Source organism: Pinus tabuliformis, chromosome 5_1 (genome assembly GCF_031772625.1).
Source record: "Pinus tabuliformis cultivar Carrire ecotype Pingquan chromosome 5_1, CPIR1, whole genome shotgun sequence".
NCBI lineage: Eukaryota > Viridiplantae > Streptophyta > Pinopsida > Pinales > Pinaceae > Pinus > Pinus tabuliformis.
In genome coordinates this window covers 314431397-314456560 of record NC_142305.1, presented here as the reverse complement: position 1 = coordinate 314456560, position 25164 = coordinate 314431397, and the positions used below count along the sequence as shown (strand labels likewise).

At 38.7% G+C, this 25164-nt stretch overlaps 1 protein-coding gene across 1 annotated transcript; it reads right to left on the bottom strand.

The window, feature by feature from the left end:
* Nucleotides 1-1071: 1071 nt before the first annotated feature.
* LOC149164621 (UDP-glycosyltransferase 86A1-like) lies at nt 1072-2275 on the bottom strand. Its single transcript, XM_089429551.1, has 3 exons — nt 2225-2275; nt 1576-1869; nt 1072-1452 (listed from the first exon to the last, which is right to left on the bottom strand). Exons 1-3 carry the CDS (start codon nt 2273-2275, stop codon nt 1072-1074), a joined length of 726 nt encoding a protein of 241 aa, XP_089285677.1.
* Nucleotides 2276-25164: the final 22889 nt, after the last annotated feature.

The window sequence follows — 25164 nt, the reverse complement described above, 5'->3', positions numbered from 1 at the left end:
ATTTACCATGGTTTAAATAAACATATATATATATATATAATTTTGAGTAAAATAATTATTTATTATAAATAAAAATCTCATGAGGATTTAATGATAATTTCTCTGTTAAATTTATATTTATTAAAATAAACAGTAAAAAAAATGAATACATTTATTATTATTTATAAATTTATAATTTAAACTAAAAATATTATTATTTTACAATTTTTTAATAAATCTAATTAATATAATAAATTAAATTTAAACAAATCAATCTCTCATTAATGGACGTTCAAATAACATGGGCGGTGGTTGCATTTTTTTTAATTAATTTGAAAAATAAAAAATATAGATACATTTAAAATATATATCAACCCTTTCTATCATAATTATTATTATAAATATTATGTAAAAATTAAATTAAAAAAATTGAAAAACATATTTCCAAATAAATACTAACTGAATTAAAATTTTGAAAAGCTCCTATTTTAAAATAAATACATTTAAATACATAATCGCACTATAAAAATAATAACAAATCAATTCATAAATATTACAATTAATTAATCTCACAGTATAATATAAAATGATTAAAAATAATAACAAATAAATTCACAAATATTACAATTAATTAATCTCATAAATATCACAATGCGATGTAGGGTGATTAAAATGACAGATTCATAAATATTATAATGTAAAAAGAACAAAAATAATAGCAGATTCACGCTCAATAATTTTTCCCTACATCAAACATTTAGTAAACCGATCTATTTATCTAACTCAATTATTTATTGGAAAGCATGAGTGAGGAAATTTTGATGATAGTTGACTCCCTCCACCATGAAACTTAAAATAGTTGCAGCAGAATTCAACAATAACCGATTACGAAGAAGTAATATGATCAGTGATTGAACAAAACCAAATTGTAAAGAAGAAATAAGTTTGACAGTTCAAGATGTGAAAATTTACCCAGAGAGATTCAAAATTAGAAAATCATTATTCAGATATGACAGAACTGTTCGTCACCTGAGTTTGGCCTTCAGCCCATTTCCAACAATCTCCAGATTTTTGTTGGAAGTTCCTCCTTTCTTAACTTCCATCTGTTCTCAGGTTCTCCGCCGCCCTCCTTATTTCTTCCCCTTCCATCAATCTCCTCACTTTTTCTGCTATTTCTTCCCTCTCAATAACCTTTTCCTTATTCTCACAATTTATTTTTAATCTCAGTCCAATCTTCCATTCATCGGCTAAGAGTTTGCAGTTGGTGTATTGGTCATTCCCTAGAGGGAACCCCAGCAGGGGAATGCCCGAGGAGATGCTCTCTAAAATGGAGTTCCACCCGCAGTGGCTCAAAAACCCGCCGATGGAGGGATGATTGAGCACTTTCAGCTGTGAGCACCATGGAACAACCACTCCTCGCTCTTTTGTTTCGTCCAGAAAGCCCTCTGGCAGTATGGTGGAGACTTCGGTGGTCTACGGTCCGAGATTTCGAAGCACCCACAAAAAACTGTAACCTCTCTCCTTCAAACCCATTGCTATTTCCTCTACCTGCCTTGCCTACACGGGGATTAAACTGCCAAACGAAACGTATATCACCGACTTAGGACGTTGGTCGTCCAGCCACTTTGTGCAGTCGATCTCTACCCGCGAGCTCGTCCCCACAACGAAGTCGCGAGTGTCTGAGTGATCGAGGTAGGCCGAAGTCAGCAATGGGGCAACACAGTATACCTGCAATTTCTCTGACAAAGCCTCCACTACATGGCCTTCTAACGCTTCGAAGGAATTGGATACTACCCAATCTGCTTCTCTCGCTCTATCTAAACACTGAACAACAGCTCTCGCGTTTGCAGGGTCTACACCTGGTTTCAAAAAGGACACAAGATCTGCGGCCTGTATGGAGATTCCACCTGGAATGTGAATTACCTATCCCGCCTGACGGTGGACTGCACAGCAACAACATGGCCTAACCCTAATGGACCCTGTGACCTCCAGCCCCGCAGCCAACAACATGTTGGGGGAGAATGGACTTTGTGACTTCCCGAACAACAAAACACTAATTTAATCAACTAAGTTAACTTTTACGGAAACTGAGTTAACTTTTAGAGTTGGCATGTATCGTTAAAGTGTTAGTGAGGTTGTCCGTGGCGCTTTCTGCTCAGGGTGCTTGACCCGTGCGCTAGAGGCGGAGTTCAATCAATCCAGGAAGAAAATGAAATAAAAATCCATTACATCCCTGTTCAAAAACCTGTTGCAAAAATCCGCTCGCAAACTTAAAATTTGAAATTCCAGGCGCCATGGTGCAGAGGTAGCATTCACTCCATTTAAGTTCAAGTCAAATCCACCACGATGTATGTATGCTTCCAAATGTATGGGCATCTATAATAAATGGTGAACCATATTTAAGGGCCGGTCAGCGTGTCACATCAACGGATGCCACATCGCATGCATATGTATGGTGACTGGCTGGTATCGGGCGCATTAAAGGCCTGATAGCAGGCTGGTCAGCTCTCGCCCTAGTGAGTGGCTGAGAAAAAGTTCTCTTTGCATTTAATGATGGGGAAGTATCAGATTATCAATTTCTCATATTGTCGGTAGAAATATGCGTATCGTCATCATGGGTATGGCCGTCATTTAGAACAGATCGTTGATTGTATTTAGAGCAGTCTATGTTCCTGATGGCTAAATATGGAGGAGTACTCTGCAAGGTTGGGTGCGATGACATCCTTTCTACGTAAACGTTTTTTTTAATGAAGGGCAGCGCCTTGCCCCAATCATGCACAAAAACATTCCACGGGTATGGAAAATTTTTTTAATGGTGGGATGCGATAGCGATGTTTAACAATGTGATACTGCAATCTTCATATAAGTTCGTGGCTTATTCGGTGTGTTAAAATAAATAACTAAATAATAGTGTGAGAATTTTTTCATCAGTTGTAAAATTTTATTGGTGAAAAGGAGTTGTTGGTAAAAATCAAATAAGGAACTAATTATTGAACAAATTTACATATTTTTAAATTGGTGGTTCTTGTTGGATACTGTGACACAAGAACATATCATTAATTTGACTATGTATAATTTGTTATAAGCTCGTGGCGTCATGTGGAAACAGGAACATCAGCGTACATGTTAATTTAATTATGTTTAAGAGATCATCTTGTAACATCAGCGTACATGTTAATTTGATTATGTGTTTAGATCATCTTGTAAAATTGACTTCTAAATACATTCAGTGTTTAGACTGCGTTCCTAGATAGCTAGGGAATATAGAGGAAGACCATGTGTTTAGATGGAGGTATGTCCATAGGATGGTTCAGTATCAAGATTGACCCGTAGTGCTCTGGGAGGTCAAGAAACATCAATTCTACAAAGTATGTCAAAGATTGTCTAAAGTAGTTATGTCTTAAATGGAGGTCAAGTAACACCTTGAAGATGTGGTGGTGAAGAAAGAGCGGTGTTTACAAGAATCCAAAATGGATGTGAGTGTTCATAAAGACCAGTGAGACAAAGATCATATTGTTGTTGTAATATGTGTTTTTAATGTTTTCCATGTACGCAGTAAGGGAGGGGGTTGGATGTAATGCTTCCATGTTGTGTGTAGTTGCCCTTGCAAGTACCTAGGTTTCAGTCTAGAAGGTATTGATTCCTATGTATGAGTAATAGTCATAATCTAGATGTGTCAAAGTTAGTGTATTTTGTCTTCCTGTGTATGGGTCATAGTCATAATCTAGATCTGTCAAAGTTAATGTATTATGTCTTATATATTGTAACTATTGTGAATAATAATAAAACATAATGTGAGTATAATTTGTTTGGTGTAATTTCTCTCTAATTTCTCTCAATTTTTTCTACCACGTACTTCAGGAATTTTTCTACTCTTGGTGATATCTCTGCCGCGACACGATTCTACCCACTTCCTTCAGTATTATGGTGATGGCGAGATTGGGTATGTCATCGACTTCCCAAGCCTACAACGTGTTAATTATATGGCCTTCTAGCCCTCTCACCCAAGCCGTATAACCTCAACCCTCAGTGTAAGGCCTTCGTATCCGCGGTGCGGTTGGGCACTGGGTGACCGCGCGCACGCGCCCGGTGGGCGTGCGATAGGTGTGCGACGGGCGTGCGATGTACGACGGGCGTGCGACGGGTGGGCGCGACATAACCAACGTGCGGAGGAAAAGCGATGAACAATGTGACGAAAGCTGAACGATATATGACACTTAGTGAAAAATGCGTCGAAGGAAAGGGAGTTTATACCTTGGATTGAAGAGACTTGCACGATGGAAAGGCCGACCACATATGTGCGCATTTGGGGGTGCGTTATAGCATGTTTGGGGGTCGGCTGGAGGACCACCACCCATGGTAGCATGCGTATATATTACCATAGCGCAGGTTCATTTGGAGCATCAATCAACTCGCACTCAAGAGCTCGCACTTCTAAGGAGGAGCAGGGGTAAAGTGCGCATTCCTCTTGTTGATGCGCATAACTCATGCGCAGATTCTAGTGCGCAGGTTGGATTGTGGTAAAGGCCGGTTGTAGGGTGGACGAGGTGCGCCCAAGGGCTATTCTAAAGTGCATATTGTGCTGGGTTTTGGTAGAGTGTCTTGGTGACTCGTGTGAGCACCCACTCTCGTGCAAGACGTGCACATACACTTTGTAAAGGCTGGTTGCCTGTTTTGTAAAAGAAACTAAGTATTGGCTTGGAGTCTGCCAAGCATTACTTGTATTGTATTATTGAAGAAAGACTGGTTATAATATATTGTCGGGCAGACTTGTTCGGGAGTTGCCCCTCCCCTTTAAACTTGTTGAAATTGTTGATGTTCTTGTTGTAATTGCTATGGATAATGAATGAGTATGGGCTTCATTAAGTATAAAGGATAATTGTATGTTTACTTGGTTGCGAAACACAAGCTAAGTAATGTTAATGTGAAAGTAGGCGTAGTCCACGAATGTTAGTATTGGTGAAAAGAAAGCGTTCGGTGGTGCCGCACCTCGCTATAAGCGGTTGAAAGACTACCGCAGGTGTAGGGGCGTGACAGTTGGTATCAGAGCAAGGTTTGCTCGTGACAGGTTGAAGCTTGTGAACAGGTTCAGGTGTTGAAGCATTGAAGCCGGTATACACTTGACAGGTGAGAACAAGACTTTGGTTTGAAGCTGTTGAGCAGGGTTGCTCGTGACAGGTACTTGCAGGTGAAGGAAACCATTTCACACAAGTGGAACAAGGGTTGGTTCTAATTGCAGGTGACTTGGTGAAGCTGTTGGATGGTCAAAACTAGATTGTAGAGGAGGAAGAAGCTGCTAGAGATGGCAGTCGAATCTTAGGCTGGGTCTAGTCATGTTGTGAAGGATACTACTATTGGGTTCATTGAAAAGGTGTTGGAAAAGATGGAGGATATGGAGACTTCTTGGGATAAGAAGATGGACTTGTTTGCTAAAGAACAAGAGGCCAATTTGAAGACGAAAGAAGAGCTCGATGAACTCCAAACACAACATGATGAACTCCGAACACAGTATGAGTACACTGATCTTATGTGTACACAACTTGAAGTAAGGGTCAAGGAGGTTGAAGAAACAAGGGATCAGGGTCTTGCAGAGATCGTGAACTTGAAGAAAACTCTTGACGAAGCCAAGGATGAGATCGCAGTGTTGAAGAAGGTCGTGAGGCATAACTCAAGTGGAGGAGTGCCTCATGTGAAGGTCAAGGAACCAGAATCTTATGATGGCACAAGGAATGCAAACACTCTTGGAATCTTTCTATGGGACATGGAGCAATACTTGGAATGGTTGGGTCTATCTGATGATGAGACAAAGGTCAAGGTAGTTGCTCAGTTCTTAACAAAGGATTCTAAGATGTGGTGGCGAAGGAGGTTGGATCAGATTGCCAATGGTAGTGCTGATGACATCACTTTGTGGAACGACATGAAGAAAGCTTTGCAGACTCATTTCAGTCCTCAGGATGAAACATGGGAAGCAAGGACAAAGATTAAGTACATAAAGCAGACCAGGAGCCTACAAGCATATCAGCGGGAGTTTGCAAGTGCAACTTTGGAACTTCCTGACATGGCGGAGAGGGACAAGGTGTTCAACTTCATTACTGGGTTGAAGCCTTGGGCACGCAATGAAGTGAAGAGGTAGAAGATTAGGACACTTGAAGAAGTTTGCTGCTGTTGACAGGTTGGTGGGGCATTATGATGAGACTTCTGATGATAGGAAGAAGAAGTCTGATAAACCGAAAGATAAGAAGAAGGAATATGCTTCAAAATCGGATGATAGTTCGAAGACGAAGAAAGCCTTGAAGTGTTGGATATGTGTTGGACCACACACGGTGAAGAATTTTCCTTCTAAACCAAAGGTGGCTGCTATTGCACAATCTGATGTGAGGAATGAAGGTGCTTCTGTAGGGATGATGCAGATACTTGGTGCTTCTGCTACTATGGAGGAGGTCTCTAGAAGGGATCCTGAAAGGAACAAGTTGGAGTATGTTCGAATGAAGGTTGGAGGTGCTGATGTGCTCACTATGGTGGATAGTGGGGCTTCTCACAACTTCATGGGTGAAGATACTGCGAGAAGGATTGGGCTGAAATTTGTACTGGCAAAGGCACAAATGAAGATAGTGAATTCTCCTCCTATTGAGATTCTTGGTATAGCTGAGAGGGTGGACACTACACTTGGTGAATGGACCGGGAAGGTGGACTTCACTATAGTGCGGATTGATGACTATGAGGCTGTATTGGGGATGGAATTCATGAAACAATTTGATGCTATGATTGTTCCACATTTGAAGAAGCTCTACATTTATGATGGAAGGGAAGATGTACCCATTGGTGTTCCAACCATTGGTGTGACAAGGCCTGATTGTAAATTGGGAGTGATGCAAATGGAGGATGAGAAGAGAATGGGAGACATGAGTAAGCGATTGTCTACTGTTGAGGCAAAGCTTACCGAGCAGTCATTGGTCATTAGATCACTTTCAGATAGCATCTTGGATTTGTCAAGAAGGCTAGAGTTAGTTGAGGATGATGATGATGAGGAGGAGGTATATGTGAGGCCGGATGTCCAGAGGGAAGACCGGGTTGCTTATCTACAAAGGATGGAGATTGAGGATCCTGACAGATGGATTGAGTTGATTAGTGAGGGAGAGCCTTCAGGCTCTACTCCTTCTACATCTTCTTAGATGGAGAAGATGGGGCTCATTGTTAGTTGCTCATGGCAGTGAGTCATTAAAACATGTTGGATCAGGTATGAATGATGGTACAGGGATGGCTTGGCATCAAGCATCATGGCATGTTGCAGATAGCTGGAGTTTCCATGGGCCTGAGCATGGATATGGAGATAGATTCTTGATGAGTCAAGGATGTAGCAGATGTTTGAGAAACAACTGATGATGGCATGAGGATGTTCACTCTCATGATTTGAGCGTGACAGTTGGATTAGCTATCTAACTAGTTCAGACATGGGGTCGCGAAGTGTGCAGAGATGTGTTAGCATTTTGTTGGAGTATCATGACAGAGGTTCACATGGTGACACATGATGACGTAGACACGAGATGTTGCAGTGGAGATTGTGGCAGAGGGGTCGATGATCATGGATCGAGATGATATCTGATGGAGAGCATACCGTTGAGGTGCATACCTTGGTATGGTGAGCTTGGTGGCAGTTGGTCACTAAGTCGAGGCATGATGGAGATGAGGCTCTACATATGTTGCAGGGATGTTTGCCTTATGTGGAGGAGTTGACATCATGGATAATGATGATCTTGGTGGATGGCTACCGGGATGGTATGTTGTCGAGGATGACAACGATTTCAGGTGGAGGAGGATGTAAGGCCTTCATATCCGCAGTGCGGGCGCGACATAACCAACGTGCGGAGGAAAAGCGACGAACAATGCGACGAAAGCTGAACGATATACGACACTTAGTGAAAAATGCGTGGAAGGCAAGGGAGTTTATACCTTGGCTTGAAGAGCCTTGCACGATGGCAAGGCCGACCACATATGTGCGCATTTGGGGGTGCGTTGTAACATGTTTGGGGGTCGGCTGGAGGGCCACCACCCATAATAGCATGCGTATATTATACCATAGTGCAGGTTCATTTGGAGCATCAATCAACTCGCACTCAAGAGCTCGCACTTCTAAGGAGGAGCAGGGGTAAAGTGCGCATTCCTCTTGTGGATGCGCATAACTCATGCGCAGATTCTAGTGCGCAGGTTGGGTTGTGGTAAAGGCCGGTTGTAGGGTGGACGAGGTGTGCCCAAGGGCCGTTCTAAAGTGCAGATTGTGCCGGGTTTTGGTAGAGTGTCTCGGTGACTCGTGTGAGCACCCACTCTCGTGCAAGACGTGCACATACACTTTGTAAAGGCTGGTTGCCTGTTTTGTAAAAGAAATTAAGTATTGGCTTGGAGTCTGCCAAGCATTACTTGTATTGTATTATTGAAGAAAGACTGGTTATAATAGATTGTCGGGCAGACTTGTTCGGGAGTTGCCCCTCCCCTTTATACTTGTTGCAATTGTTGATGTTCTTGTTGTAATTGCTATGGATAATGATTGAGTATGGGCTTCATTAATTATAAAGGATAATTGTATGTTTACTTGGTTGCGAAACACAAGCTAAGTAATGTTAATGTGAAAGTAGGCGTAGTCCATGAATGTTAGTATTGGTGAAAAGAAAGCGTTCGGTGGTGCCGCACCTCGCTATAAGCAGTTGAAAGACTATCGCAGGTGTAGAGGCGTGACACTCGGGGCTGTTGAGAGTGGCCTTTTAGCCAACAATAATCGTTTGGCCTTTCGTGCTAATGCGGTAACCCTCACGACAAATGGTATGATCCGGCGATATCCTCTTGGCTTTGACGACAGTGATAGTAATGGCCTCTCCGCCTCGAACTCACAATCAAACAACTCTGGTAGGGGTGGCCTCTCGACTTTGAAATGACAAAGAAACACTAAAATCTGGTGAGCATCCTTGTCCCTTTGTATTGGAATTCATGATAGCTAAATATTTAATCCTTATCCATTAATAATAATAATGTATTCTCTCCCCATATCTGAGGAAAGGGATCGATCTCTTCTAGGAGATTTAGACTTCGGCCTCTGCAACTCGAATGCACAGATTTGTACACTTAGATCCAACCTTGAAACACGTCATCTAAGCTAAATGACCTCATGAATATAGATCTGGTTTCAAGGATGGTTATTTTCATCAAATAATATTCAAATGTATCATTGAGCTCCTTGCCGAACATTAAAGATGGTTGCAATGAAAACACCGAACACAAAAGGGATCTGAAAACACAATCTCTTATTTATACTAATAACTTAAAACAAGATACATGCCCATTATAAATAACATTGGAGCCCCTACAAATGACATGCACGACTGATCATTAAAAGGCTAGTAGAAGACACTGAAGCACCTTTGTGAATCTTGGTTGGATCAACTAGACAAATTCATGTGGGATTTCCTTCTAGGGATCAAAGTGAAATTGGCCAAGCCGAAATCTCAACAAACACAATAAAATAGACAATTCAGAATGATCCCAATACCTAATGCCTTTTCCCTTTTATAAATTTAATGGACTCTCTAGAAAAAAGGGAAAACAAAAAATACCTTAAAAAAATATCATGATAAATATAATAAGTAAATTCCATCCATTTTGACTATATCAAAAAAATGAATATTACAGGAATCGTAAATTTTAACACATTTCTCAGATGATGATTTTTCTATAAGATACGGGTATGCCATCGAATAAGCGGATTAGCATTCACAGGGTTCATGAAGACACTCAGCATTGACATGCTGACACATAATATAAAAAGGATTGGCCAAAAATAAGAAAGTGCTCAGGGGAGTTTCCAATACCATGGGTTGAAAGTCGATAATCAAAACTAAAATCGCTGTACAATTCTTTATGTGCGCAAATCACTCATTAGTTACTATCTTAGTTACAATTTTACGTACATAAGTCCGTGGGTAAGTATTTACATTTGCCATTTTTAATTGTGATATTGTGCATAGAAATCTCTATGCAATTCCTTATATCTGGTTTTTATATTTAGTAGATTCTTTAATTATAGTTTTTGTGTGTAGATATGGTGTTCATTGAATATATGTATTTATTAAATATGTGTCTAAATCGAATATGCATGTGTTGTTTTATATTTATGGGTAATTTTTTAATACATATCTTTATTTATATAATCATATTTTCATATATCAATATTTATATATTCTTTACCTTTTTATTATATAATTTTGATGATGGCTTACTATATATAAAGTTGTTATTACATTTATATAAGTATGGAAATTAATAAATTATTATATTTATGTATTAAAAGAATATATGTATTTTTAAGTAGTTTTTAGGTTATAATTTAATTCATGATTACTATAATATGAAATATTATGTAATTTAAGAGATTTAAAGTTTAAATTGCTTGAAGTAGCTTTATTTATGGAGAGGAGAACAAGTTATAGGGCCAAAGGGTATAGTAGTAGCGATGGAAAGAGACCCCATATCACGCGAGTATGAGACTAACTTAATTGTTAATTCCTATGGTTAGAAAAAAATAGAATATATAAATTATTAAATGGTATATCAATAACTTTATAAATCTATTGATATATTAGTTTTTTATTTGTTTTTTTTTTCTATTGGTATGACCCCCAGGGATTTGAACTATGATTTCATGGTTTACATAATACATCACAACATAGTGATCACTAATGGAACTATCCTTGTGTGATTTTTTTTTAAATAATTTTATATGAAATATAAGGGATATATATGTTTGAGTTCGTGAAGGGTTCTTAAAGAACAAGGCTGAACATTCAAAACCACTAAAAGGATGTATTCTGTTATCACTCAGGTTGTTCCCTGCCTCCTGAAGGGAATACGACCGAGGTAACCACTAACCAATCTTTTAGTTGCAGGTCCTAGCCTACTTGCAACCAGAGAGGGCTCTCTCTTTGTAATTTAGCTTTGTTTTGAAATATTTTAGGCTAGTTATGATGCACAGGGTTTTGTTTAAAGTTTGTTGGATGGTGATTTCAGGCAGAGCTGGGATGCAAGTCCAAGACAGTCTGTTCCATTGGGCTATGGAGTCGATGATGGTGTACAGCTGAAAGTGTTTCTTGGGGAATGGTAGAACTACAGAGCAAGATAGGCAGTTTTGGAACAATTTTCAAATCTGGAAATTGGTGGAATGAAGTCAGGGAATGAAAGGCAATCAAGAATCTTTCATTATGCTGGCAGAGGGAAAGTGTATGAATGTTATTAAGGAGAAATTAAGAATTCCTAAACAATATTGAACATGAAGGAATTAGTGCAAACATGAGTAGTTAAGAATTCATATTTATGACTAATCTTGAAGAAAACATAATTAATAGCAGAGATTGAGCACAGGGTGCATTAAAACAAATCCTGGGCTATTCTTCTTCTCTGTTACTAAGATTATGGAACATACATGAAATTTATAAACACAGAAAACATAAAACACAGTTTAGAATAACTTATTGTTCCATTGAATGACACAGGAATTCTGTAGCAGGTCCCAGAACATCATTTGCACATTCAGGCGGTGTAGAAACCATGAACTTCAACAACCATTTGTATTAGAGAGTCTCAAAATTTACAGCGCAGTCTTTGAAAGAAAATCACCAACCCACAAAACATATGAGTTCGGTCTATATATAAGAGAATTTGTTACAAAAATATCCCGTAAGAAAACATCTAGTCATAAATTTATCCATCTAATTTGCTGAATAGCAATAACTGACGTGGAAGCCCGTGCAACCTGAGTGAGTAAATATGCGGTACTTGGCTGCCTTAGGTGTCCTGCTTTGTTGACTTTTAGGCTGCTTTTTCGGCTGGTGGCTGTAGCTTTGGTTTGCGTTGCTGATGTGCTGTCTCTTGCCACCTGTGATTGCTTTTCTTTAATGAGCTGCCATCATATTTGACTTTCTTCTTCTACCACCTTGACACTTTGGCAGGTGACCTGTATATGTGGAGCTGCTGACCCGTAGCTGACCAAAAGAAAAAACAGAGACAAAGTTACCTTGGCAGAATCTCAGCATTGACTGCCACCAATCTTCTGTAGGCAATTGATGCCTTTGTATCTTTATTAATGTCTCATCTGCTTTAGTATATCTGTAAAAATTGGGCTGGATTTCAAAGAGGTGATTGATCTCATGTTCAATGTAAAATAGATTCTCTAACTTGTCATAAAGATTCTGTCCAGAGGGAGGCCCTGTTTCTTCTGAGGTACTTGAGGATGCTGTAATCTGATTTGAAACATAGTTATTCACCCTGGTAGCATACTGTTCACGTGTTAGCAGTCTTCCAGCACTGGTTAATAAACTGGGTAACCCTCTGCTCTGCAATGCTGCAAGCTTTAGCTTGAAATCATCTATTTCTGCCTGCATTTCCTGGCACTTTCTTTCTAGAGTTTGCACAAAATTTCTTAAGGTCAGTACCTTTTTTGCTGTCAGAATAGTATCTGTCCTGCTACTAATATCTAATGCTGCCAATTCCTCTTTGGTATGAGTGTTGAGGAAGTGAATCATTTTATTGGCATGCTCAGGCATATTTCCCAATGCTATTCTAGCCCTTTGATTCTCAAATTGAGCTAGGCCTATCAATTCTATCTGTTCATGTATGGCCTGAATCGATCGCCATTGGTCAGTGATTGACTGGTTAATTTTGGCCCACAAAATCTTCTTTATTTCAGCTAGAGTTTTATCTAAAGTAAGCTCCTTCTCCAAGGCCTTTATTTTGTTGTCCAAGGCTTTTATTTCTCTTTGTTTCTCAGCCACTGTCATCTTGGACTTGTCATAGCTTGCCTCCAGCTTGGCCAACTTTTCTTTGGCCTCTTTCACGTCTGTCACCTGAACTTATAGCTCTTTGACTGCGTTCATCATTTCTTCCATGCTCATGCTAGATTCAGGTGATGTTGTTGTTGCTGCTGTAGAATCTGTAGTTGTTGGGATAATGGGAGGGATTGCTGCTGCTTGTGTGGGAGGAACAGTGACAACTGTTGGAGCTATTTGAGGTGGCTGGGAGGTCGACTCTCCCTGCTTTCCTTGCAATGCTTTCTCCAACTCTTCCTCCATTTGAATTATTCTTTGGTTCATCTTCATCAACAGATCCATAGTATCCTCTCCTTCCTTTTCTTGTACAAGTTCTGCAGTTTGAGGGTGCATAGTTGAAGGCAGCCTCAATTGTTTTTTGAGTGAAACAATATCATCCTCTTTTTTCCTTATGAGGGCTTGGATGGCTTTGGCATCCTTCTTAGGATCATGCCCTAGGTCCACAATAATTTCCTCCAATGTCTTTATTCTGTTGTCTTTGGCCGAGGAAGACATTCTCTCCAAATCCAATTGAGTATTTGTGTTTTTCAATGATTCCTTCAGTTGATGAGCCAGCATGGCCTTGTCTGCTAGGGTGGCATAGACCATCTCACCCGTTTGCTTGTGTAGCTCTATCTGGTCCATCGGGTGTATGTCCTTGGAGAGGACCTCTAAGTTTGTCTTTATGTAATCTGCAGTTGTTTGTGGCTGTGGTATCTTCAGCTTGAAATGACTTAGTATCATTTTCTCCTCTTTAAAGTCATAGGCTGCCATCAATCTCTGCTGTTTGGAGGGTGTTGCCTTGAGAAACTGATCATATAGTTGTACTCTTAACAATTCATTCTGAGCCTTGATTTCCATGAAAGTTGCTTTAATGCCAGGCGGTTGCTTGCTTTGCTGTCTTGAGGAAGAGACCTCCATACCATGTTGCCTTTCTTGCTCTTGCTGGAATGAGCTAGTAGGTGTTTGCTGGCTAGTTTCTCTTCCACTCCTCGGGCTCTCTATCACTTCTTCAGTAATTTCTTCCTCAACTTGAGGATCAACTCTCTGTCTTTTGGCTTCTGGTTGTTGGATTGACCCACTTGGAGGTGTGGTCTCTTCCATATCCCACTTTTTACCTCTTTCCTCATTAAGAGGAGTCTGTAAAGATGGCACCTGAAGTGCTTCAGTTTGCTGAGGAGGGGCCTGCCCTTGACTCTGCTCCTTTGAGGTGGTAGGTTGTTTTGTCACCGTTTCCTGCCCTGCGTCCATTACCTCCTTGCCTTTTGCTGTACCTGTTGTTGATGTAGACCTTTCTTGGGTAGCTGGTGAAGCTGCAACAGTTGATGGGCCCTCTCCGACTGGTTGTGGCAGTTTGAATGTTACCTGCTCAAAAGAATCCAAGTCAAGAGTTTTTTCCAAATCTTTGACATTTTGCTCCATTATTTCTTCCTGAGTGAACTCTTCAACTAGTGTACCTTGCACCCACTCATCTTGATTAGAAAATTGTTCAATCTGTGGGATTTTACAATGTTCATAGGCTGTCAGCCTATATTTTACTTTTCTGGCACTGATAAAGCCATCTGGGTCATAAGGAACCCACCAAAAACTCCTTTTCAACTTGAGTTTCTCCCCCAATATTTGATCAGCATCTTGCCAACCTTCTTTCTTGTTCATGACAAAGGGGCCTAGTTGGTCTTTGAATTTCAGGCGAGCCTTTTTCTTGGCACTATGAAAATGAGTTAAATCTGAATTGATGAGTTGCCTGTAATATTCCAAGGCAAATAGTCTCATTGGTACATATCTTGGGAGCCTGTAGGGACAAAGCTCACAACCATAGATCCTAATGACAGTGTGATTCTGGTAAAAGTACCAGTCACCTATTTTGTAGTTCTTTGAAAGCTGTAATATTTTTTGCATGTCATAGGAGAGCCTAGCAGGAGGAGTTCTCATTAGGAGACAAGAGACTGGATAGACAAACAGGTCAATAAACTCACAGTAAGAGTAGGGGGAGTTGCGGACTTCATGAAAGACTGAGGTCCAAAAAATCACAGACCTCTTTTCTCCTTTTGAGTCCAATCTTTTGATGGGGCATTGGAAGCAATCTGGCTGATAATACATAAACAAATGATAGATATAGGATGAGTATTTGAAGACTCCCTCCCTATCCAGTTTTACTAGTTGGTCATGTATTTTGTTGGAGATAAATTTGGCATAGTTGTACTTAACAACAGGGGGCTGTCCTGGGCTATATGCAGACAACAAGACCAGAATGGTTTCATCAATGTGCTCACTTGTTTTGAAACCTAGAACATAGGATATCATGTCTACCAGTAGTTTTCCCACTTCATTGAAGCACACATAGAGAAAAGGAGGTGGCCCTGTAGGCTGGCGGTCTGCTCTCATGAATGTTTTGGCAATTCGGGCTATCTCAGAGCTGGAGAGTTTAGGACCTTCATCAAGCAGAAATTTCATAGAAAGAGGGACCAGAAGGTGAGTTTGCTTGAAGTTTAGCATTTGGTTGATTGAATCAGGAGTTATTTGGAAGAGGGTGCTCCCAGATGGAGACTTGACTGCCCTTTGTGTTGGGTCATAATTTTCACAGCAGAGGCGAATAATTTCAGGGAAAACATTGACAGAAGGGAGGAAGTAGATGGGCAAGTTTGATTCCCAAATTCCATAAATATCACTGTTGTTCAGGTAACTGTTCCTCAACTGACAGAAGGTCTGCAAGTGGTTTTTGTCACCAACCAGGTCTTGAATTAGGTGGTCCCTATCAGCCAAAGGCATTGCTTCAAGTTCCTTGTGAGGTGCATTGAGAGGAGTGATGTTTAAGGCTGTTGGAGTGGCCATGTTGAATGCTCTGTGTCTGTAATTTGAAATTTGGATTGGTGTAACAACTAAACAGTGAGAATTTCCTCAGAAACTTTGTGAGGAAGCTGTAGAATGAGCTTAAATATAGAACTGGCCTTCACTGTGTATAGTTTATGATAAAAAGGAAAATTTGCAGAATTTAGACAAGATTTTAAATGATTTCACTGGATTGATAGGCTCTATGGGTAAACTGCAGAGGGAATGGAATTGATTTTGGCCAAATGAGTGAAATATTGCAGAGGATTTTGACAAAGGGAGCGAATACACGGGCAGTTTATAGACTCCGCCAGTGGTGATGAGCTTAAAACGTATTTAAATGGTGGAATTTGCAGAGGAGGGCAAATTTTCCGGGTTGCACTTGAACAAAGGGTCAATAAGTGAGTTAACAGGTGGAATTTTAGGAGCTCAAGTGCCTTTATGGTTGAATTTGCAGGTGCTTGAACAACTTTAATGGATAAACTGCAGAAAACAGGGTTTGCAAGTGAACAGATGGTAAATACCTGTTTATATGGCGCAGAGAACAGTTAGCAGGTACAACTTCGAGCTGCAGGGTCGGACTATGGAGCCGAATCGCAGGTTGGTGGACTGTGCGGCACTGGTGGTTGATTGAACGTAAAATCGCATGCAAGCGGCTCCACAGGCACAATAATAAAAAACAAACAAAATAGTCGTTTTCACGACTTTTTATTGAATTTGGGACATTTTAGCGCTTTTGTCGCTTTTCGGGGATGACGTCAGCATGATGTATTTTTGGCGTGTAGCGAGTACAAAGATGACGTGGTAGTCAACGTGTATGGTGACATGGCAGACGACACGTTGGCGGGGCGGTGATGTCAGTGAATGACGTGGCTGCACTGCAGAGGGCTGGGGGGTGACATGGACACGCGGTCATGCGGTGACGTGGGCCTATTGTCAACGGAACGAGGTGGGTGGTTTCTGGTTTTCCCCACACCGCTTTTGGCCCGAGGCGGTATTGCAGAGGGGGGCTTCGATCACGCCGGGTGATTACCCCGTGGCGGGGGTACGACAGCAATACTGCCAATCCCCCAGACGCTAATCTTTGGCGGATCGGGGCATGCGATATTGCCGCCCACCATTAGATTTGAGATCCTGGATCGAACGGCAGTCGGGACGTTAAAGTTGCGGGGTTTTGGAATGACGTGGCCCTCGCATATTTAAACGTTTTGTAATATATGCAGGGCATAAAACTTAGGTTTATATAGGTTTTATGTGTTCGGCGTCGGGGTTACGATTATTCGTTTAACCAGATATCAAACGAAACCCAAATAAAATGTATACGTGGGGGGGAATGTGGTAAAGTTTATGAGGGAGGTTAATATAGTTATTAATCTGACCAAATGTTAGATTAATCCCAGGTATTTGGATGCAGAAGGGTTAATCATAGGTTCCAAATGAACCAATGTTTCCCGAACTTTAGGTTATATGGCTATAGTGCCAGGGGATAGGGATATTTAGTATTTTTGGGGTTTTTATATAGCTTTTTGTAGAATAGGGGTAGGAAAATGAGTTAGGGAGCTAAAATAATAAAGTTAAATGTTAATATGACTTTATGGGATGAGACTGCATGAGTAAATGCCAAGTTTATAAGGTGAAAACTTAAACATAAGGAAATGAATGGAGTATGGAATGATGATTTTTACACAAGAAATGTGGCTTCTTACAACCAAGTAAACTCAGAGTTTAACTTACCATTTCTCATAAAATGAAGTGAAATAGGATATTGGGCAGATCCCAAGGTTCTTGAGGGGATGTTAGTAAAAGATTTCTGGGGGAGTGAAGGGGGAATTAGTCATGCTTCCACTGCTATACAACCAAACAACTGCCATGGTCCTTATATTATTGATGAGATGAGTCCTTCTTGACAAGGCAAAAGATCACAACCTTGTTTCTGCAACCTCAAACTGCCTACCCAGCCTAATACACCTAGCATTTTTTCTTCCTTTTGATTGGGTGCATTTAGACTAGCAAACCCTGATTGTCCTCTTTTCTTTTGACTGCCCTCCTATCTAAGTCTACCCTTATCTCTTCCAAGGGCCCAGATTAAGCAGTTGAGCTCCTTATTTTCTCTATCCAAGTACTCATCTGCCAAGCTTGAACTGTTTGGACAGATATTCTTTCTCTATTCTACAACAACAAATTTAAATATGGAGTGGTCCAGATTGAACTGTTGGGCCATCCATCAAATGTGATAAGCAACAGTATTTGCACATCGTGAACTTGAAAATAAGATAGCAGTGGCATTTTGACTGGCCACTTTCCTGGTCTTTGTTTGGGGTTCATTTCTATTATTTTTTCTGACCAATTGATTTTTCTTACCCTTTGATTTTTCTTTTAGGGCATACCCTCTTTACATTTTTTATTTTTCTTTTTCTGTATAGAAAATATGGAACCTTTGCAGCATGCAAGGATGAACATATTTGGCACTTCCATAGTCAATCATGAAAAATGAAACCTATTGGTATAGGAACCTAACATATTCATTATGAAATCAACCATATGGTTATAAAGAATAACAACATTTATCACAACACCCAAATTATAGCAAGACCTAATTAATACATTAATACATTCACAACTGTTAAAATATTCATTGATAATTAATGAATCAATACACTTACAAATGTATTAATTCATAATACATTTATAAATTTCTACTTTTAATTACATAATTTATTTCCTTAATATTAATTTTTTAATTGCTATTAATACCTTAATTAATTATTATTTTAATAAAAATAACTTCTAATTGTTATTGTTATTAATTATACTATTATAATTCCCTGATGGGGTTGAAATCCCAAGATGGTTGGGAGTTGTGTCACATGCTTTTCAAGAATAATCATGCAAGTGGGAGGTCATTCGGGAGTGTGGTAATACTTGAACCAGTCTATTCATGTGATGAAAGGCATCAACGGAGGAAGGCATTCAAGCTGACACAGGTGGTTTAGGGGCTACATAAGACGCAACATGCATACCCTCATGTTGTTATTCTATTTAGGGTGTGGAGAAGGAGAGCATCGCAGTGTTAACAAAGTTTTATCCTATGGAAGTTGTTGGAGGTTGAATGGGGAGAAAAAATGCAACCCTGCTAGTAATTGGGAAGGTGGGAGTCTACAAACGCTTGCTAGGTGCATCAATACTTTTCGGCGCACCTTGCAATCTCTATTGCATCAGTCGGATTCATAAGATAAATAAGTATATCTAGAATGGTGTTGGGTATAGGTTACAAGGTTTATTATTGGGGTGGTTTGGCCCCTAGTCTTGGAATTTAGGGGTGTTAATTTGAATTATGGTACCTTGGTATTAATTTTATGGCAGGATATAATTTCGGTTTTAAGTTTTCATATTCATAGTCGAGTCCATAGCAGTGGGGTGGGAGCTTTCAAAGTTCGCCTGACAATCCTGTTTGGTTTTAGAACCGATAAACAATTCTTAGTCTCGACACTCGTGTGGTGTTGATGGTGGGGAAGTGGTGGTAAACAACTATAGGAGGTGCCATGTTAGGTCCCTATAATGCTAGTGTAGCTCGTTATTTTTATTGTTAGTGTAGCCCCCTTATTGTTATATTTTTCCCCTTTCATTATTATTTTATGTAGGCTTTGATTATATTGTGACCCATTAGACTCCTATATATTGAAAGGAGGTATTGTCATTTGTAGCATCCAACAATTGTTCATTCATGTGATGTAAAGGAGGCTTTCCTATCAAAGAGGTTAATTCTCAAGCCATTGATCTATATTTTCTTCAATTTTATGAGTTGGTTGCATAATATTTGGTATCAGAGATTTGGATTTTAGGGTTTTGCTACTTCAAGCCAATCATATTGGTATTTTCTCTATAATGTTTTTCGATGAAGCTTTAGAACCTGAAATTTCAACCACATGGAGCTAAAGTAATGGTTAACTTCATGTAAACATTTCAAAGCTTGGTTGGTTATATGTTAGGTGATATTATCTGAGGAAGTTAAAATTTTTGCATGCTTCAGAATTCAATCTCAATCGGATTTGAATATCGTAAAACGTGACTGAAAGTGCATGGACTCTATTTTCCTTTATATCATTTTGAGGGTCGAAGGTTGAAATAATGACATGTGGAACTCTGTACAAGTTCTCTATTGAATAAGTATATAATCAGGTCATTGTGGGAGATCAAGAATAACTATATCTTGAAGAATCTAACCTTAGTATGACTTGTGGAGTTAGAAATAAGACTCAGAGTGCTACCACAGGATGAAATTTCAGACCTTGTAGATTTGAAATTACAGATATACAATGGATTCACTATAAAGCTCCTAAAAAGCAAGAAAAATATGTGTAATTTTTTAATTTTACATATTTTTTGTTTGAAAAATCAGTTTGAAGTGATTCCAAGGGAATATTGAAGCATAAATATCAATATTGGGTTCTAAAATTCCTCAAGAACAAAATAACTCTACACCCATTAGGCCCTCATAAATCTCTACTATGATGCATTGAGAGGAAGAATTACAACATGATATATCAAAATCACAGGGCCAAGTGCAACAAATTTCACTCTCAGAAAGAGCAACCAAAGATGAACTAAAAGGGGACATGGATGGCTTGAAAGGGGACATGGAGGGTTTAAAATTAGACATAAAAGGTTTGAAGGATGGATTAAAAGAAGACATGCAAGCTTTGAAGGATGGATTAGAAGCAAACATGGATGCTAAGAAGGAAGGTTTGACAAAGTTCCTACAAGAAATGCTTCCTAGTGGTGAAAATGTATTCTATGAAACTCAAGATGAGAAAAAAATGAATGTTAATCATGATTTCAAAAACTCTAAATTTGGATTGAATACCCACCACATTCCAAAGATCGATATGATGAATTTTTATGGAAAGGATCTGGTGACATCAATACTACAAATGGAGCAATATTTTGATCTCCGTAATGTGTAACATACACAAAATGTATGTAATTGCAATATTTAGAACCCAATTAGTTTTTATGGCATTGATGACTTTATTCTTGTAAACAACATGTCACTTCATCAATTTTTATGGAGGAAATGACAACACATTATTAGGATACAAAGAGCAACACCTTCGTTAGCCAATTGATAAATCTCAAACAAAAGTGTTCAATGGCAGAGCACATTGAGGGCTTCCAAAAATTGAATATAAGCATAAATGATATTCAAAAGGAGCATAAGGTTGATGTCTTCATAGGGACCTTAAAGGATAAAATCCAACATGAGGATCGCTTTTGGGAACCTAATTCATAGGAGAAGATATTTAGGCTGGAAAGAAAGGTTGAAAGCAAAATTATGGCAACAAGGAAGTCTACCACTCACAACTACAGATATGGAAGTGTTGCTGCTCATAGCTTTCCACAACCTATAAATTTGAAACCACAACAATTAGAAGAAAAAAGAGCAAAAGGGCTTTGATACAGTTGTGATAGAAAATACACTAAAGGTCATAAGTGTGTTGAGAAGAAATTATTTTACATAGATTGTGAAGAGGAGGAATAAAAGGAACAAAAAACATCAAAAGAAGAGGATATACACTAGGATAATTCCCAACTCAAACAAAGTATTCTTTTGGAATTGCACACCTCTCCCTTAGGAGGGAATTCGAGATTTTTAAAAACTTACCAAAGTTTCAAGAAGTAATTTTTTTGGGATGGCCTTAAATCTAATATTCAAAATTTTGTCGCAGAATGTTTGGTTTTCCAACAAATTAAATTTGAGACAGTTAAGGCCCTAGGTCTATTAAAGCCTTTAGCCATTCCAATTCAATGTTGGGAGGATGTCTCAATGAATTTTATAACACGTTTACCCAAGTTCGAAGGAAAGAGTGTCATCATGGTCGTAGTTGATAGACATATCAAGTATGTGCACTTCTGTGCATTATCTCATCTATTTACAACCAGTACAGTTTCTATTGAATTTATGGAAAAAATTAAAAGCTACATGGAAACCCAAAGATTATTGTAAGCGAAAAAGATCCCATTTTCACTAGAAATTTTTGGACGAAATTATTTTCTTGTCTGGGTACTCAATTATCTCATAGATCATCTTATCATCCTCAATCCGATAGGAAAACTGAGATAGTGAACAAATGTTTGGAAGGATATATTCCTTTCGCTAAATTTGATAAAAAAACAAAATGGGTCAAGTGGTTACCTCTAGCTGAATGGTGGTATAACACTTCCTTCTATACTACAGAAAAAATGACCCCATTTATGGCACTTTATGGATATCATCCACCATCCATCACATCATATTTATGAGAAAATTCTAAGGTTCAAGCAGGGGAAGATTAGATCGATCATCAACAACACGTTCTCTAACTCTTAAAGGATAACCTCACTTTGGTGCAGAATCGAATGAAACAACAGGAAGATCAACATCACAATGAAAGAAGTTTTGATGTAGACGTCTCGGTATTTTTAAGGCTACAACCATACAAAAACATTTCCCTTAATTAACCTAGGAAGGATAATGAATTATCACCAAAGTACTATGGTTCTTAAAAGGTGCTGCAAAAGATTGGTACTGTGGCATATAAATTGGAGCTTCTTGCATCTTCCCAAGTGCACCTAGTTTTCCATGGTTCATGCTTAAAGAAGGTTATAGGTGACAATCTCCCAGTTCAAACAATATTGTCAGAACTTGACAAGGAAGGAAATATCATATTGCAACCTGAAGCAGAATTGGAAAAAAATAACTTGAAAGCTATGAAATTGATTGATTTCAAAGTATCTCATCAAGTGGAAGAACTTACTCACTAAATATTCCACATGGGAGGATGATAATTTTATACAAAATCATCCACAAATACTCAAACATTGAGGACAACACTTTTTGAAGGAGAGGGGCATGTTAGGTCCCTATAATATTAGTGCAAACCCTTATTGTTATTGTTAGTGTAGCCCCCTTATTTTTATTCTTGTGACCTTACATTATTATTTTTATTTAGGACTTGATTATATTGTGACCCCTTAGACTCCTATATATATAAAGGAGGTGATTTTCTGTAACATCCCTGGTGCAAATTGCATGTAATAAATGTTAAAAAAAATAACCACAGATGACTAGGACACGTATTCCAAAATGAATGGTGGGCAGGACATCTTAGGGGGTGTTCATTTGGTTGTTTATGGCTAAGGAAATTAGAAAAGGCAATGAATAAGGCATTAAAGAGGCAAAAAGGTATTTTGGCACATTCATTTATGAAAATAATGGAAATTAGAAGAAAAAAAAGGTGAAAGGTCACATTTTGCATGTGAGGAGGAAATTGAAGGAAAATAATTGAAAATGAAGAAAATAGAGGCCTCTTTAATAAAAAGGCTTATGAGGATCAGTGGGCAAGACTTGGTTAGTTTAGTTTTGGAGCTCTCTCATTATTCTCTCTCTCTCTCATACTCTTGGTTACTTAGAGTTTTCTTGGAGCACTCTTGGAGGGTGTGGCATACTTGGATTCTTGGAGCAAGAAGGCAAAGGAAGAGTGGGAAAGAATAAGAAGGCATCAACATTAGTAGCTACATCATATTTTCTTGCAGGTATCGAGTTGCATGTATGATTTATTCCTTATTTTTGACATGCATGCCACATGCATGTGGTTTCTTGGTTGTGATCTATTATTGGCATGGAGGATTTCCTAGATCGATAGTGGATTGCCTAACCTTGTCATTTCCTGGATAGCCATGGTAATTGTGGGTTTACTTTCATTTCTTTGTTTTTGTTGGTTCTCATGTTTCCTTAGCTTGGGTTGAGTTATTAGTCCTGGAAGCCCTAGTTTAACAAATGCTCTAGAAGCCCCGTAACAGCTTGGGTTGAGTAACTAGACCTGGAATCCCTAGTTGGACAAATGCTCTGGAAGCCCTGTATAAGCTGTGGGTTGAGTTATTAGTCTTGGAAGCCTTGGTTGGACAAATGCTCTAGAAGCCCTATATAAGCTGTGGGTTGAGTTACTAGTTTTGGAAGCCTTGGTTGGACAAACACTCTGGAAGCCCTAGAAGGATTGGATGGAGACCAAACTAATCATGGTTTTTGGTGATGTCTGACCGTGAGGTGGAATCATTGTTTGATGGATTGATGTGGGTGGCCCCTGGAAGCCCTGGATGAGTTTGGATTGATGTTTTCTATGAGATCCCACATTCATGCTTGGAATATGGCACGGGGGTGATTGGCTGAAGAGAGACCTGGCTTAGCCAATCTATGGTTGTGTGGAACGTGGTAGTCCCATCTCTAGTTGGTTCATTGCATTTATTAATGAAAAAAAAATCATTCCCTTGATTTTCATGTGCAAATGTAATGATGTATATATGGATTTTGATGGCTGATATGTTTATTGTATTTCTATTCCTATCATGCTTTTTTATATGCACATTTACCTTGGAGGTTGTTACAAAGTGGTATCAGAGCATGGTTCAAACACTTGGATTGATTGGGCTCTATCATAGGTAAAATGAAGAACAAATGTTAAAGTTTAGACCTTTCTGTCATATCTGTTATAAATTTTCTTCTGTGGAATATTAGAAGTCAAAAATTTGTCCGTACTGAAGGTAAATTCCATTGATAATGTGGTAAAAATTTTAGATATTGGTACACAATACTTTAGGAATTATGATCTAAGGAAGATGACCTTCCTGAATGTACCTTTAAATAGGTCACATTGGCATTTCTACAATAAATTTTCTTCTGTAAGCTTTCAGAAGCTGAAAAATCATCCACATTGACCAATGACTATGTGGTAGAAATTTCAAATATTGGGTCGTAATATTTTAGGAGATATTAGCAGAGGGAGTCGAGCCTTCCGAATTCTCCTAAAATCAGGTCTCAAACATGTCACTCTGACATTTTTTTTATAGCTTTTATTCTGGGCACTCTCAGAAGCTTAAATGTTTTCCACAATAAGAGGAAATCCTGCTTATATTGTGATAAAAATTTTAGACATTTATTCGTTATATTTTAGGAGATATGACCAGTGTAAATCAAGCTTTCTGGATACTCCTAGAATTGTGCACCAAATAGGATTGTGTTGGTATTTTGTTATAACTTTTCATCTATGAAATCTCAGAAGCTGAAACTTGAACCATAGTCAAGAATAATTCCACTGATCATATGGTTCAGTTTCCATAACTTTTACTACTACACTTTAGAATATATGCATTGAACCATTCTCTATATTAGTTTGCATGCAAAGTGTTTGATGAAATGCTTAAATGGTTCAATGATTGATTGCATACAAAATGTTTGATAAAATTCCCGAGTGAGTATGTGTTTTGTGGTTTGGGATAGTCTTTATGTGTAATATCATTTCTGTAGTTGATATATGCTTACTTGTATTCAAATAGTTTTCTATAATAGTTTGCATGTAAAGTGTTTGAATAAATGCTTACATGCAAATGTAATATTATGGTAGTTGTTTGAAGAAAATGTAAAAGTATGGTAATTGTTTGAAGAAAATGTTATTTTTTTGGATGGGATAGTATTGTA